The sequence below is a fragment of the Hyperolius riggenbachi genome, chromosome 12 (genome assembly GCF_040937935.1).
Source record: "Hyperolius riggenbachi isolate aHypRig1 chromosome 12, aHypRig1.pri, whole genome shotgun sequence".
Classification (NCBI taxonomy): Eukaryota; Metazoa; Chordata; class Amphibia; order Anura; family Hyperoliidae; genus Hyperolius; species Hyperolius riggenbachi.
The window spans coordinates 14,493,498-14,510,555 of NC_090657.1; the positions used below are offsets into that span (position 1 = coordinate 14,493,498).

The 17,058-nt window shown below is 47.1% G+C and overlaps 1 protein-coding gene across 1 annotated transcript in view; it reads right to left on the bottom strand.

Annotated features, from left to right (window-relative positions):
• PPP1R9B (protein phosphatase 1 regulatory subunit 9B) overlaps positions 1-17,058 on the bottom strand; it is a 113,797-nt gene that overhangs the window by 20,770 nt on the left and 75,969 nt on the right. Inside the window, exon 3 of the mRNA XM_068264335.1 lies at positions 10,943-11,063. Within this exon, the coding sequence (XP_068120436.1) occupies positions 10,943-11,063 (121 nt within the window). The remainder of the gene's footprint in view (positions 1-10,942; positions 11,064-17,058) is intronic.

Consider the following 17,058-nt stretch of genomic DNA (forward strand, 5'->3'; position numbering starts at 1 on the left):
ACGATGGTAAACGATTGTGCTGGTGGCTGTCCATTCACTTAAATGATGAGCATAGTGTCTGTCGTTTACCGTCCAGAAACCATCCGGTTGAACCGGCCCTTAGGCCTTGTTCACATTGCGTTCCGTCCGCGTTTCGCGTTTTTTTTTACACGATTTTTATTTCCGATTCCCGGCGATTACCTGCGCGCTGTTTTTTTGTGAACCGCTTTTCTAAGCGGTTTTGCCAAGCGATTGGGTTTTTTACTTCAGTCAGGAATCCGGAAAATAATAAATACAATGTATTTATTCTTAAAAACGCGAATGCAATCGCTGCACAAAGCAATTTTGTGGACGTTTTGCGTTTTTCCTGTATCTTCCATTGAGGCAAAATCGCGTCAAAAATGTCCCATGCGGTGCTTTTCTGAGCGGTTCGGAAACTTACCGCTCAGATGTGAACTGTCTCAGAGATTAATGGTGTAAGCGCTTTCTGGGCATTTTTAAAAAACGTCCGCGCCTAAAATTTGCCAAAAACTCCTTTAGTGTAAACGAGCATTGAAAGTGTTTGATGTTTCTTTGGGAACCTCCCACCCACCAGTTAGCCACTGTTTTCACCTTTGTTAGGAGGTTTCATTTTAGAATTCTCTGTCTGTCTGTTGGGAGCTTGCTTGGCAATCTCCCTCCATCTAGGAGTCTTCATCTTTCCAAGAACGACCACCAGGGGGCGGTCACCCCAACCACAGCGGGAGTGGGACTCTACTGTAGGCTATACAAGTGGTACCCTTTCGGTGGCCTTAGTTATTTAGTAATTTGGGTGCACCATGCACCACCACAGGCCATAATGTGGATGGATAACGGCTATAGCGGTGCTTAGACAGTAATTTGGGTGCCGACAAAAGCAATAGCTGGCAGCCGAATTACGCCTTTCCCTGGAGTCCATGGCGGCCCGGAGGGGGAATAATAAATAACGCTGTAGGGACAGGAGCGGGGGAGTGATTTTTTAGCTTCACCCTGTGCCCAAATTTCCTGGCACAATGTTTTCATATATGTGTTAATAACGACACACACAATTGACTCCTGGTTGTCTGCTTTGCATTGTTTTTCGGTTCCCTGGACTTCCCTGGTGATCCATCAAGCCGTTGCCTGTAGCAACCATCCAGATTCTGATAGGTTGCCATGGGCAACTGTACCATTTTTCCAGTGAATCACCCCAGTGTGTTATATACTGTCTGCAATGTGGAATCCAGCCATCGCTGGGCTCCAAGTACACAGCGTTCCATAGCCACAGCCTGTTCTATTAAAAGCAAGATTAATTGCTGACAGAAGCTGAGCAGAGCACGACAGCCCACAATATTCCTGGTGACAAATGCCCAAATTGACAGGTTGCCAGTCCAAGGCTGCTGAATGGTGATAAAAGCTCATATTCAGACCTCTCCACTGAGATCGGGTATGTGTTTTATCTCATAGCCGATGCAAAAATCACAGAACAGAGATACACAGATAAGGGAAGTAGTTAGCTTTTTATGTCACTTCAAGACCAGAAAAAAATCATATTATATAGTATACAGGTACTATATTAAAGAGAACCAGAGACGAAGCACCCTCGTGTATTTTACCATATATATCAATGGGAACATAACAGTAAACCCCTACTCTGCTCTTTGTTTCTTTCTTCTCTGCTAAATCACCTGTTATCAACCCTGATAAGAATCCCCAACTGAGCATTCAGTCTGGCTTTGCCCCAAATGATTAAAGCTGAGTCAGTCTTCTGTGATGTCTTTTCAAGCCCAAGCCTGCCCCCTTGTGGCTCTGCTTTCCTACTATCCTTCTGCCACATTCCCTGCTATCCTCCTGCTACAATTCCTGTGAAAGCTAACAGGAAATGTGGCAGAGTGCTAACAGGAAATGTAGCAGGAAATGTGGCAGAGTGCTAACAGGAAATGTGGCAGAGTGCTAACAGATAATATAGCAGGATATGTGGCAGAGTGCCAACAGGAAATTTAGCAGGAAATGTGGCAGAGTACTAACAGATAATATAGCAGGAAATGTGGCAGAGTGCCAACAGGAAATGTGGCAGAGTACTAACAGATAATATAGCAGGAAATGTGGCAGAGTGCCAACAGGAAATGTGGCAGAGTGCTAACAGATAATATAGCAGGAAATGTGGCAGAGTGCCAACAGGAAATGTGGCAGAGTGCTAACAGGAAATGTGGCAGAGTGCTAACAGGAAATGTGGCAGAGTGCTAACAGGAAATGTAGCAGGAAATGTGGCTGTGATGATTTGCTCAGCTGCCTGTGCAGGCAGCCAGCCTTTTGACCATTGTGTAGGTTTGCATGCTGTAGGACTCTGAAAAGAAGAGCTTCTGTCAGTTTTGCAGCTTGTGCTTGCAGAGGAATTTGCATACGTTGTCATGCAAATTGCCTGGCCACATTCATTGGAGGCGTGTACTATAAGTACTATGTCTTTCCCACAATGCTTGGCTGTTCATAAGGATTTCGTCCTATGTAACACTCCTGGTGGGGTGTCAGCCTTGCTCTCTGTTTGAACATCAGCTTAGAGTAATTCCTGAATCTGCGCTAGGCAGATTCCCTAGTGCAGTTAGGATTGTATTATCTGTATTGCCTGTTCTGTCTTGTCTTGCATGTTGCCATTGTCCTGTCCCTATGGTGGTTGACAGGAAATGTTTCTGATCTCTGTTCTTGGAGTATAGCTGGTGCAGCGGTTGCTACCAGCTATCTCTTCTGTTCTGTTTCCTGGGATCGCGCTAGCTACTTTTTGCTAGCGCTGGGGATCCTTCTGTTCTGTCTCCTGGGATCGCGCTAGCTACTTTTCGCTAGCGCTGGGGATCCTTCTGTTCTGCTACTCTGTACCTGGATCGCGCTAGCCACTTTTCGCTAGTGCTGTGGATCCTATCTCTCGCTTGTCCCTGTTTTCGTGTGTCTGTCTTATCTGCTACGACCGCTTGCTGGAGGCTCGGTGAGGTAACCGTTAAGCAAGCGTTTGCGTCCTCTGTTTCATGTTTGTCTGTCGATGGTTAGTTAGGCGTGCTTGTCTCTATTGTGCTTATCACGTGGAGACCCCGCATAACCGCGTGCACTGTTGCGAATGAGTGCGGTGTTCGCGGTTAGCTAGCGTTTGTTGTTTTCCGCATCTTCTCATTGTATTATTTACTGTGCCTTTGCTACCCTCGTATTCTGTCCTGATCTGCCTTGTGTCACGTCTGGCGATCGCACCTCTCGTGATCGCGTTCCTATTTCATATCTGCTGTTGTGTGTGCGCGGTCGCGACTGGATTGGCGCACACACATACAACCTGTCCCTTTGCTCGTTCTCATTCGCAATCGCCTCTCTTGCGATTGCGTTCTGCGCTTCGTACAATTCCTGTCTGGCATTTGTGGAGGTACAGAGGATTGGTTCCTCTGCACTCCCCAGCGCCATCTGCCGACAGGAATTTCCCTCTACAGGGGCGTAGCACCTTTTGCTGGGTGCCTGCAATTACACGCTTGTGGAGGATTTCCGCCGTGTCAGCGCACGCGTTGTGCCCTGATCACGGAGAAAGTTCCACAATCGTTACAGTGGCAGAGTGCTAACAGGAAATGTGGCGGAGTGCTAACAGGAAATGTGGCAGAGTGCTAACAGGAAATGTAGCAGGAAATGTGGCAGAGTGCTAACAGGAAATGTGGCAGAGTGCTAACAGATAATATAGCAGGATATGTGGCAGAGTGCCAACAGGAAATTTAGCAGGAAATGTGGCAGAGTGCTAACAGATAATATAGCAGGAAATGTGGCAGAGTGCCAACAGGAAATGTGGCAGAGTGCTAACAGGAAATGTGGCAGAGTGCTAACAGATAATATAGCAAGAAATGTGGCAGAGGGCTAACAGGAAATGTGGCAGAGGGCTAACAGGAAATGTAGCAGGAGGTTTGCAGGAAATGTAGAAGGAGGTTTGCAGGAAATGTAGCAGGAAGTTTTCAGGAAATGTAGCAGGAGGCTAGCAGAAAATGTAGCAGGAGGCTTGCAGGAAATGTAGCAGGAAGTTTGCAGGAAATGTAGCAGGAGGTTTGCAGGAAATGTAGACAGAGGTTTGCAGGAAATGTAGCAGGAGGCTTGCATGAAATGTAGCAGGAGGCTTGCAGGAAATGTAGCAGGAGGCTTGCAGGAAATGTAGCAGGAGGTTTGCAGGAAATGTAGCAGGAGGCTAGCAGGAAATGTAGATGGTGGCTTGCATGAAATGTAGCAGGAGGCTTGCAGGAAATGCAGCAGGAGGCTTGCAGGAAATGTAGCAGGAGGCTAGCAGGAAATGTAGATGGTGGCTTGCATGAAATGTAGCAGGAGGCTTGCAGGAAATGCAGCAGGAGGCTTGCAGGAAATGTAGCAGGAGGTTTGCAGGAAATGTAGCAGGAGGCTTGCAGGAAATGTAGCAGGAGGCTTGCAGGAAATGTAGCAGGAGGTTTGCAGGAAATGTAGCAGAAGGTTTGCAAAAAATGTAGACAGAGGTTTGCAGGAAATGTAGCAGGAGGCTTGCAGGAAATGTAGCAGGAGGCTAGCAGGAAATGTAGATGGTGGCTTGCAAGAAATGTAGCAGGAGGTTTGCAGGAAATGTAGCAGGAGGCTTGCATGAAATGTAGCAGGAGGCTTGCAGGAAATGTAGCAGGAGGCTAGCAGGAAATGTAGATGGTGGCTTGCAAGAAATGTAAGGCCCGGTTCACACTTGCGGTGGCCCTCCGGAATCGCCGTGCCGGAGCCGCACCGCCTGCAGAACGGACGGAACGGACGCACGGCATAGCAATTAAAGCCTATGCGTCCGTTCACATGGGTCCGTTCTGCAGAACCGGAGCCGGACCGGATCCGGGCCGGATCCGGACTCCGGCCTCCGTTCCAACATGCGCTATTTTTTCATCCGGCCCCTCCGGCAGCCGTATCCGGGGCGGAGCCGGACTGCACCATCCGGCCAATACAAACAAATGGGAACCGGAGGCCGCACAACACACTGGCTGAGAAATCCGGATGTTCTACCCCACTTCCTATGCGGATTTTTGCGGCGATATTGGCTGGGGACACATGGGCAAGCATTTTGGAGTGGAGCAGCACGAGCTGGAGGTGTTGGCAGGATGTTGGCAGCATGTCGGAGGTGGAGGTGAGTGCTAAACAGCAGAGGGCCTGATTCCACAGGTCCCCCTTCTGCTGACCTCCCAGACCCCAACATTTATTTTTTTTTTACGTTAACTTTGCCAAACGGATCCGGATCGCATCCTGATTACCACCTGATGCAACCTGACCGGATCCGGATCGGATCCGGATCAGAACCGTACGGTTCCGACCCGGATCCGGTCCGGATCCGGTCAGGTCATCCGGTCCGTTTGGCAAACAACCGCTAATGTGAACCGGGCCTTTCAGGAGGCTTGCAAGAAATGTAACAGGAGGCTTGCATGAAATGTAGCAGGAGGCTTGCATGAAATGTAGCAGGAGGCTTGCAGGAAATGTAGCAGGAGGCTTGCAGGAAATGTAGCAGGAGGCTTGCAGGAAATGTAGCAGGAGGTTTGCAGGAAATGTAGCAGAAGGTTTGCAAAAAATGTAGACAGGTTTGCAGGAAATGTAGCAGGAGGCTTGCATGAAATGTAGATGGAGGCTAGCAGGAAATGTAGCAGGAGCTTTGCAGGAAATGTATCAGAAGGTTTGCAGGAAATGTTGCAGGAGGCTTGCAGGAAATGCAGCAGGATGCTCCGATGAAATGTTGCAGGAAGTTTGCAGGAAATGTAGCAGGAGGCTAGCAGAAAATGTAGCAGGAGGCTTGCAGGAAAAGTAGCAGGTAGCTTGCAGGAAATGTAGCAGGAGGTTTGCAGGAAATGTAGCAGAAGGTTTGCAGGAAATGTAGACAGAGGTTTGCAGGAAATGTAGCAGGAGGCTTGTAGTGTTGGGCGAACACCTAGATGTTCGGGTTCGCGAACGCTCGCCGAACATCGCCGCGATGTTCGGGTGTTCGCGCCGAACTCCGAACATAATGGAAGTCAATGGGGACCCGAACTTTCGTGCTTTGTAAAGCTTCCTTACATGCTACATACCCCAAATTTGCAGGGTATGTGCAACCTGGGAGTGGGTACAAGAGGAAAAAAAAATATTTGAAAAAGAGCTTATAGTTTTTGAGAAAATTGATTGTAAAGTTTCAAAGGAAAAACTGTCTTTTAAATGTGGAAAATGTCATGTTTCTTTGCACAGGTAACATGCTTTTTGTCGCCATGCAGTCATAAATGTAATACAGAGAAGAGGTTCCAGGAAAAGGGACCGGTAACGCTAACCCAGCACCAGCAGCAGCACACGTGATGGAACAGGAGGAGGCGCAGGAGAAGAAGGCCACGCTTTTTGAGACACAACAACCCAGGCCTTGCATGAGGACAAGAAGCGTGCGGATAGCATGCTTTTTACCGCCATGCAGTCATAAATGTAATAAAGATGAGAGGTTCCATAAACAGGGACCGGCAACGCTAACCCAACAGCAGCAGACGTGATGGAACAGGAGGAGGCGCAGGAGGAGAAGGCCACGCTTTGAGACACAACAACCCAGGCCTTGCAGGAGGACAAGAAGCGTGCGGATAGCATGCTTTTTACCGCCATGCGGTCATAAATGTAATAAAGATGAGAGGTTCCATAAACAGGGACCGGCAACGCTAACCCAGCAGCAGCACACGTGATGGAACAGGAGGAGGCGCAGGAGGAGAAGGCCACGCTTTGAGACACAACAACCCAGGCCTTGCATGAGGACAAGAAGCGTGCGGATAGCATGCTTTTTACCGCCCTGCAGTCATAAATGTAATAAAGATGAGAGGTTCCATAAACAGGGACCGGCAACGCTAACCCAGCAGCAGCAGACGTGATGGAACAGGAGTAGGCGCAGGAGGAGAAGGCCACGCTTTGAGACACAACAACCCAGGCCTTGCAGGAGGACAAGAAGCGTGCGGATAGCATGCTTTTTACCGCCATGCAGTCATAAATGTAATAAAGATGAGAGGTTCCACAAACAGGGACCGGCAACGCTAACCCAGCAGCAGCAGCAGCAGCACACGTGATGGAACAGGAGGAGGCGCAGGAGGAGAAGGCCACGCTTTGAGACACAACAACCCAGGCCTTGCATGAGGACTAGAAGCGTGCGGATAGCATGATTTTTACCGCCATGCAGTCATAAATGTAATAAAGATTGCTATATAGTGTGGCTGAGCGAGCGGTGTAGTACTGTTCCCAGCAGACACAGAGTGGCAGTAAACAGAATGCTATATAGTGTGGCTGAGCGAGGTACACAGAGTGGCAGTAAACAGAATGCTATATAGTGTGGCTGAGCGAGCGGTGTACTACTATTCCCAGCAGACACAGAGTGGCAGTAAACAGAATGCTATATAGTGTGGCTGAGCGAGGTACACAGAGTGGCAGTAAACAGAATGCTATATAGTGTGGCTGAGCGAGCGGTGTACTACTATTCCCAGCAGACACAGAACAGTAAACACAATGCTATATAGTGTGGCTGAGCGAGGTACACAGAGTGGCAGTAAACAGAATGCTATATAGTGTGGCTGAGCGAGCGGTGTACTACTATTCCCAGCAGACACAGAGTGGCAGTAAACAGAATGCTATATAGTGTGGCTGAGCGAGGTACACAGAGTGGCAGTAAACAGAATGCTATATAGTGTGGCTGAGCGAGCGGTGTACTACTATTCCCAGCAGACACAGAGTGGCAGTAAACAGAATGCTATATAGTGTGGATGAGCGAGGTACACAGAGTGGCAGTAAACAGAATGCTATATAGTGTGGCTGAGCGAGCGGTGTACTACTATTCCCAGCAGACACAGAGTGGCAGTAAACAGAATGCTATATAGTGTGGCTGAGCGAGGTACACAGAGTGGCAGTAAACAGAATGCTATATAGTGTGGCTGAGCGAGCGGTGTACTACTATTCCCAGCAGCGACACAATGACTGGGGGGACCCTGGCTAGCGTGGCTGGAGCGCGAACTACCCTGCCTGCCTACCCAAAGCTAAACCCACAGACAAATGGCGGAGATATGACGTGGTTCAGGTATTTATTTACCCGAACCACGTGACAGTTCGGCCAATCAGAGCGCGTTCGGGTCCGAACCACGTGACCCGTTCGGCCAATCACAGCGCTAGCCGAACGTTCGGGGAACGTTCGGCCATGCGCTCTTAGTTCGGCCATGTGGCCGAACGGTTTGGCCGAACACCATCAGGTGTTCGGCCGAACTCGAACATCACCCGAACAGGGTGATGTTCTGCAGAACCCCAACAGTGGCGAACACTGTTCGCCCAACACTAGAGGCTTGCATGAAATGTAGCAGGAGGCTTGCATGAAATGTAGCAGGAGGTTTGCAGGAAATGTAGCAGGAGGCTTGCAGGAAATGCAGCAGGATGCTCCGATGAAATGTAGCAGGAAGTTTCCAGGAAATGTAGCAGGAGGCTAGCAGGAAATGTAGCAGGAGGCTTGCAGGAAATGTAGCAGGAGGTTTGCAGGAAATGTAGCAGGAGGTTTGCAGGAAAAATAGACAAAGGTTTGCAGGAAATGTAGCAGGAGGTTTGCAGGAAAATGTAGCAGGAGGTTTGCAGGAAATGTAGATGGTGGCTTGCATGAAATGTAGCAGGAGGCTTGCAGGAAATGTAGAAGGAGGCTTGCAGGAAATGTAGCAGGAGACTTGCTGGGAATGTAGCAGGAGGCTTGCAGGAAATGTAGCAGGAGGCTCCCAGGAAATGTAACAGGAGGCATATAAGAAATGTAACAGGAGGCTTGCAGGAAATGTAGCAGGAGGCTAGCATGAAATGTAGCAGGAGGCTTGCAGGAAATGTAGCAGGAGGCTTGCAGGAAATGTAGCAGGAGGCCGCTAGCAGGAAATATAGCAGGAGGCTTGCAGGAAATGTAGCAGGAGGCCACTAGCAGGAAATATAGCAGGAGGAGGCTTGCAGGAAATGTAGCAGGAGGTCTGCAGAAAATGTAGAAGGAGGCTTGCAGGAAATGTAGCAGGAGGCTAGCAGGAAATGTAGCAGGAGGTTTGCAGGAAATGTAGCTGGAGACTTGCAGGAAATGTAGCAGGAGGCTTGCAGGAAATGTAACAGGAGGCTTGCAGGAAATGTAGCAGGAGGCTAGCAGGAAATTTAGCAGGAGGCTTGCAGGAAATGTAGCAGGGGGTTTGCAGGAAATGTAACAGGAGGCTTGCAGGAAATGTAGCAGGAGGCTTGCAGGAAATGTAGCAGGAGGTTTGCAGGAAATGTAGCAGGAGGTTTGCAGGAAATGTAGCAGGAGGTTTTTAGGAAATGTAGCAGGAGGTTTGCAGGAAATGTAGCAGGAGGTTTGCAGGAAATGTAGCAGGAGGTTTGCAAGAAATGTAGCAGGAGGTTTGCAGGAAATGTAGCAGGAGGTTTGAAGGAAATGTAGCAGGAGGCTTGCAGGAAATGTAGCAGGAGGCTTGCAAGAAATGTAGCAGGAGGTTTGCAGGAAATGTAGCAGGAGGTTTGCAGGAAATGTAGCAGGAGGTTTGCAGGAAATGTAGCAGGAGGTTTGCAGGAAATGTAGCAGGAGGTTTGCAGGAAATGTAGCAGGAGGCTAGCAGGAAATGTAGCAGGAGGTTTGCAGGAAATGTAGCAGGAGGCTAGCAGGAAATGTAGCAGGAGGTTTGCAGGAAATGTAGCAGGAGGTTTTTAGGAAATGTAGCAGGAGGTTTGCAGGAAATGTAGCAGGAGGTTTGCAGGAAATGTAGCAGGAGGCTTGCAGGAAATGTAGCAGGAGGCTTGCAAGAAATGTAGCAGGAGGTTTGCAGGAAATGTAGCAGGAGGCTTGCAAGAAATGTAGCAGGAGGTTTGCAGGAAATGTAGCAGGAGGTTTGCAGGAAATGTAGCAGGAGGTTTGCAGGAAATGTAGCAGGAGGCTTGCAGGAAATGTAGCAGGGGGTTTGCAGGAAATGTAGCAGGGGGTTTGCAGGAAATGTATCAGGAGGTTTGTAGGAAATGTAGCAGGAGGCTTGCAGGAAATGTAGCAGGAGGCTTGTAGGAAATGTATCAGGAGGTTTGTAGGAAATGTAGCAGGAGGTTTTCAGGAAATGTAGCAGGAGACTTGCAGGAAATGTAGCAGGAGGTTTGCAGTAAATGTAGCAGGAGGTTTGCAGGAAATGTAGCAGGAGACTTGCAGGAAATGTAACAGGAGGCTTGCAGGAAATGTAGCAGGAGGTTTGCAGGAAATGCAGCAGGAGGCTTGCAGCAAATGTAGCAGGTGGCTCCCAGGAAATGTAACAGGAGGTTTGCAGGAAATGTAGCAGGAGGCTAGCAGGAAATGTAGATGGTGGCTTGCATGAAATGTAGCAGGAGGCTTGCAGGAAATGCAGCAGGAGGCTTGCAGGAAATGTAGCAGGAGGCTTGCAGGAAATGTAGCAGGAGGCTTGCAGGAAATGCCTGATAATGGAAAGGCGTCTCACTCTGCTCCTTGTGCGCCTTCCTCCTTTCTTCCCTTTGCTGAGCCCTGAGCAGAGTGCAAATGAGAGGTTACTTACCTGGCTCTAGGCATTCCACTGATGACATCTCCCTTCACTTAGTGGCACCTCTAGCTACTTAATACTGAGGGTACCTCTGGCTACCTAATACTAAGGGGCACTTGTAAAGACCGGCAAAGGAAGTAAGAGAAAAGTGACAGCTGTGCCATCCAGCTAACTCGAGGTGCAGTTTGGTGGGGGTTTGGTAGGCTCATGAAGGGTGAAGCCTAGGGTGCCGGGACATCTATGCCTATAGGCTCCTGTGATGTAAATCCGGGCCTGGAAACACCCTGTATGGGACAATGCATGGTAGCAGAGACGTTGCCTCTCAGGTCATGTGATGTGTTGTGAATACGCACAGTGCGCATTATTCTCTGGGCAGTTATATTGGAGATTGTCCTAGAAAAGCGCACAGTGATGATTATATAAAAGAAGATTCTGAATACCCTTACCTTCCATCTCGGTGGGCAGCGCCCCCCTCAGTCACAGTTTTGACAAATATTCCCAGTTTCTCCAGGCCCATGTCGGCCCCGGCTCCCATCCCGATAATACTGATTCCAAGTCCCTCGGAGTCTACAGAGGAAAAAGAAATGAGACAATTAGAGCACCGTGTTATAGAGGGCAGCTGAGGACAGTCAAGAAGAGATGTGACCCAGTTTCTTTAGTAGGTTATCTTCTGGCGTTTCTTGCAAAACATTATTGTGTTATCGTTACATATATGCAGCTCACATATTCCGCAACACCCTAGAGAGCATCTGCAACCCTCCACACAAGTTCCTCTACGACAGCAATGCAACCTCCTACCGCTATTACCTAAAGCAAACTTGAACTAAAGTCTTGGAACCAGGGGCGTTGCTAGGATCCTAAGAGATCTGGGGCACGGCAGCCGGAAAATGGGTGTGGCCATGCACCAGAATGTGGGTGTGGGTAGAGCAAAATTTACATGAACTTAACAGCGGTCTAAGTAAGCCTGCCCAGCAAAATTTGGACGAAGCTCCCCTCTCCATTAATTCAAAAATGCAGCATATAACATAAATGGGCAGTATCACTTCAACATAACTAGGCAGAGTTGCATAACTAGGCAGCATTCCCTGACTTTCAAGTAGACCCCCCTCCCATGCTCCCACAGGCCTCCCATTGAGGCACCATAACTCCCAGCATACCCCTAAAGAAGAACCACAGCTCTCTGCATGCCCCCGTAAAGGCATCACAGCATCTAGCATGGCAGCACAGCACCCAATATACCCACATAGAGGCACCATAGCACCCAGCATACACTCCATTGCTGTGTGCTGTGGTGCCATGCTGGGTGCTATGGTTATTATAAATGTCTGGTCCTAATGTGGTTAAGCCCATCTCTGCAATGTCCTACCTAATAATGCTTATAAAACACCACTTTACTAGTTCAGTGTCCCCTCACTTTTCTGTGATTTATGGCTGCCATCGTGTTTTCTTAAAATTACCTCACCTGCACAGTTGTTGAACCATATCTCCCAACTGTCCCTCTGTGAGAGCCCTGTCCCTCTGTCCCTCTTTCCTCCTCATTTGTCCCTCTTTCAGGACTTTGTCCCTCTTTCTATGTAAGTATATATATTTCTCTACTAAAAAATGTGTTTGATTAACTTAAATTGATATGTTACTAATTTTAAAATGTTAAGATGAACCAGGATAAAAAGGACCAGTGTGGTTTGAATTATAAAACATATTTTTCTTATGAAATCTTTATGGTATGCGTGACTAGGGGTGTGATGGGGGCGTGATCAGGGGTGTGGCAGGGGCGTGGTTTAAGTGTTCCTCTTTCTCATCTCAAAAAGTTGAGAGGTATGGTTGTTGTTCCAGTGTGTTCCTTTTAGTTACCTGTTAAATGTACTATATTGTATAGTATAGTATCAGCCAGTGTGAACCCAGCATCCCGTTATTAACAGATGTGTACCAGAGGCAATACTGTGGCAAACAAGTTTCTGCTCAACTGAAGGGCTGTTATTGTGATATGAAAAAGGGGAGGGAACATTGTATGTGGTTGGGGGGGGGAGGGGAAGCTTTCATGGGAAGGCTGCAAACCCTTCATAGTAGACACACTGTCGTGTCTTAGAATCTGAGTGGCTGTTATTTGTGACTTTCAGTTGTCACGCCATGTTGGTAACAAATACTTTGCTCTATTTAGCAACCTTTTAAGATACAGTTGTGTACATATCAGCTGAAAATGTGTGTGTGTGTGCTTCTTTTTTGAAAGAAATATCAGTCAAATTATTTAACAGGCATATTTCTTACAGCATACGCCTTAACTGATGGTAGCGTATAAATGGTATTAGCCCTGCATTGGTATGCTCCTTCACGGTCCTATATTTAAACATTGTCAATGAATTCTTTGTTGTTGTATAGAAGCCCTTATACTGACCTTCCTAAACAATCAGAAAGGCCTTAGAACAGAGGCGGAGGGCCCTGAAGGGGCCTTCCTAAATACAAAACATTATATATTTTATATTACCTCCACCGTAACACCCATCAAAATGTAGGCTTACCGGAGTAAATAAAGAGCCAGATTATAAGGTCTGTACCATGTGTTGTTTGCCAATTGCTGTTACTGTCTGTCAAATTGCGGTTGTGTCTATGTAGCCATTATCTGTACCATGTTGATGTTGCTTTTTATGCCAATTGTTTTTGTTGCTTTTTATGCCAATTGCCGTGTGTCCACAAAAAATTCCGGGCCGCACTTGGCGAATAAAGTTGATTCTGATTCTGATTCTGGTAAGGTCTAAGCATTTCAATGTTGCCACCAGACCCAGGCAGACTCTCACCTCCTACTCAGCTGTAGGAACCGTCATAGACATCCATTTCAATACCACTCCCAGGAACGATACATGCAATCAGCACTCACCACACACCAGCAGTGAAATGCAACCTTCCCACCAGAAACAGGCATGTTCCTAGAGGTTCCTAGAGGTTCCTAGAGGTTCTGAGAGGTTCCGAGAGGTTCCTAGAGCTGAGAGGGAGATGAAACTTTGCCTGGGCCTGGTGGCAACATTCAAATGCTTAGACCTATATGGGTCTTTACTTACTCCCGTAATCCTACACTTTTGGGTCAATTCATAAAAGGCTGTGCGGGGAAAAAATCTTGTCGGGAAAATACCCCATTCGGTATTTTAGACTTTTGTGTGCTAATTCATAAAAATGTCTACAGTTGCGATAGAAGTGCAGGGATTTCTGAAACCAAGCTGGCGGTGCTGCTGAGTTGATACATTTTCTCCTGCAGAGACAGCTTTACAATAAAATAGGCATCCCCAACTTCCCTTTAGATGTGCATTTTTAAAAAAAAAACTGCCTCTCCTTGCCCTGAATCTGTCTATTAGTCTTTATAAACAATCTATTTCATTGCCACAGCTTAGAAGAACTTCAAGAAATGTTACACATGCCAGGCTTTATGATGTAAAAAACATATGAAAACAGGTACCCAAGAGGTTAAAAAACACAGCCTGGGGTATTCTGGGAAGCCTTGTTTGTTCTGCTCTTGCTGCTGCTGCCTAGGAGGTCTGTCTCCATTAACTTTGCTGTTATCCGCACGCTTATCACCTCTTTAAAGCAGGCGGTATTCTCCGTCCCAATACCACCTGATCTAATCTTTATGAATTGACATTTAGTGACATGTGTTGAGATAATCACCGCATAAGGCGGTAATTTACCTCACTGCTCAGGAATGTCAGCTTTTCATGCGGTAACAGCTTTTATGAATGGACATTTTGCTAAGTGGTCGGTAAAATCAGCTGTTTTGAGCATTACTGCATGCGGGAATGTTTTATGAATTGACCCCATTGACGGGTGTTTTGGTGGAAGTACCAACTACTACTGAAGTTATATCAACAGGACTTTGGCAGCTTGTGAACTATATTTTCGCTCTTGAGCGCAGATAACTACCAGTCTATTGTCTTCCATACTAGAGCAATGACTATGATTTTCTGGAAAAAATGTTAAATTCAAGCAAATGTTGCTTTATAACAGCTCCTCTTGAAACACAACACCGATGTAAAATGAGAGTGTTAAGTACACTGCCTGAATCTAGAGCAACCTTTGTCTTATTGCTAAATCATATTTATCAGCGTGTAAAATAAGTACTATCTGACAGACCCATGGACAATATACAGGGCCGGCACTGCCATTAAGGCAGAGGAGGCAAATGCCACAGGGCCCCGACAGCTGCTGGGCCCCCCTGCACCACCGAAACTCCAGGTGCTCACTCCAGACCCCCCATCCCCGGACGGCCCCTGGAATATGACGCTGGCTGCATGGCATTGCAGTGCTGCATAGGGGATGCATAGGTCACACTGCAGCCCCACAATCCCTTGCATCGCCTAATGCTCGTACCAGGTGACCGCTCATTGGCAAGCTTTTGTCACCTGGTATGAGCAGTAGGCGACGGAAGGGATTGTGGGGGCAGTAGTGCGGATGCGTGTGGCCTCCACATCCTGAGATGGACATGCAAGATTGGGGGCCCAGGGGGCTAACTTTAATGGTGGTGGTGAGGGGTCCTCTGCTTACCTTTGCCTCCGTTTGGCTTAAACCAACACTGACAATATAGTCAGTCAGTACTTAGTAATGTTGAGAATCCATAGTACATCCTCAATACGTATAGACTATGGGGTCAGTTCATAAAAGGCTGTGCGGGGAAAAAAATCTTGTCGGAAAAATACCGCATTGTGTATTTTAGACTTTTGTGTGCTAATTCCTAAAAATGTTTACAGCTGATAGAAGGTCGGGGATTTCCCAGAACTAAGCTGGCGGTAACAGGAGAAGCTGCCGAGTTGATACATTTTCTCCGTGCCGAGATAGCGTTACAATAAAAGAGGCATCCCAAACTTCCCTTTAGATGTGCATGTTTTGTTATACTGCTTCTGTTTGCCCTGAATCTGCTCTGAATCTGTCTATTAGTCTTTCTAAACAAACTATTTAATTGCCACAGCTTAGAAGAACTTCAAGAAATGTTACACATGCAGGCTTTCTGATTTAAAAAACATATGAAAATAGGTACCCAAGAGGTTAAAAAACACAGCCTGGGGTATTCTGGGAAGCCTTGTTTGTTCTGCTCTCACCGCTGCTGCCTGTTAGATCTGTCCCCATTAACTTGCTCTTATCCGCACCCTTATCGCCTCTTCAAAGCAGGCGGTATTCTCCGTCCCCATACCGCCTGCTCTAATCTTTATGAATTGACATTTACTGACATGTGCTGGAGGTGTTCACTGCACAAGGCGGTAATTTACCTCACTGCTCGGGAATGTCAGCTTTTCATGCGGTAACAGCTTTTATGAATAGACATTTTGCTAAGTGGTCTGTAAAGTCAGCTGTTTACTGCATTCTGCATGCGGGAATGCTTTATGAATCTAGGCCATTGCCTCCTACAGTCTGCAGTTGTTTGATAAATGAAAATGATAACATAGTTGCGTCGGGCAGCAAATGTCTGTCTGTGACCTATAACGCAGGCTGTATTAATTAGAATCAATTTCTAGCATTTTGACAAAGGTTTCACTCCTGGCAATACTTTTTGGCTTGGTAAGTAATTTCAGAATAGTGTTTTAGCCAGAGGATCACCAACACAGCCATCTTCCCTCCATGTTCCTATCATGAGAGCTTTAATCAGCTGATAATCCGCAACACCACATTTAACCAGCAGGTGGAGTTTCAGAGGAAATCTGCAATTATGCTCAGGTTAAAGTTTATGAACACTATAATGCAATACAATAACATTTGTAAAGTGCTTTTCTCACATAGGAATCAAAGTGCACAGATATGTATGATATCATTACAAGGTTGCAGAATGGACTGTGTTACAAATGAAATAATAAGGTGTTCATAAATGCCATACTAAACAGGTGGATTTTCAGTTTGGACTTAAAGGATACCCGAACTGACATGTGACTTGATGAGATAGACATGTGTATGTACAGTGCCTAGCACACAAATAACTATGCTGTGTTCCTTTTTTTCTTTCTCTGCCTCAAAGAGTTAAATATCAGGTATGTAAGTGGCTGACTCAGTCCTGACTCAGACAGGAAGTGACTACAGTGTGACCCTCACTGAAAAGAAATTCCAACTATAAAACACTTTCCTAGCAGAAACTGGCTTCTGAGAGCAAGAAAAAGGTAAAAACGGGGAATTTCTTTTCAGTGAGGGTCACACTGTAGTCACTTCCTGTCTGAGTCAGGAATGAGTCAGCCACTTACATACCTGATATTTAACTCTTTCAGGCAGAGAAAGAAAAAAAGGAACAGAGCATAGTTGTTTGTGTGCTAGGCACTGTACAAACACATGTCTATCTCATCATGTTTCATGTCACTTCGGGTATCCTTTAAAGAGAACCTGAGGTGGGGATCGTAGAAAGAAATCTATACACAGAGGCTGGGTCTGGGTATAGTGCCCAGCCTCTGTTGCTATTTGAATCCCCCCTAAATCCCCCCTGCTCTCCGTTCTCCCCCATAAATTACAGCGGCGCTGGCAACACGCAGCGTGTCGCAGCGGGCTGTATTTACCTCACTAGTGTCACTCACGGCGCTCCCGCGCCTCCTGCAGAGCGCCGGTC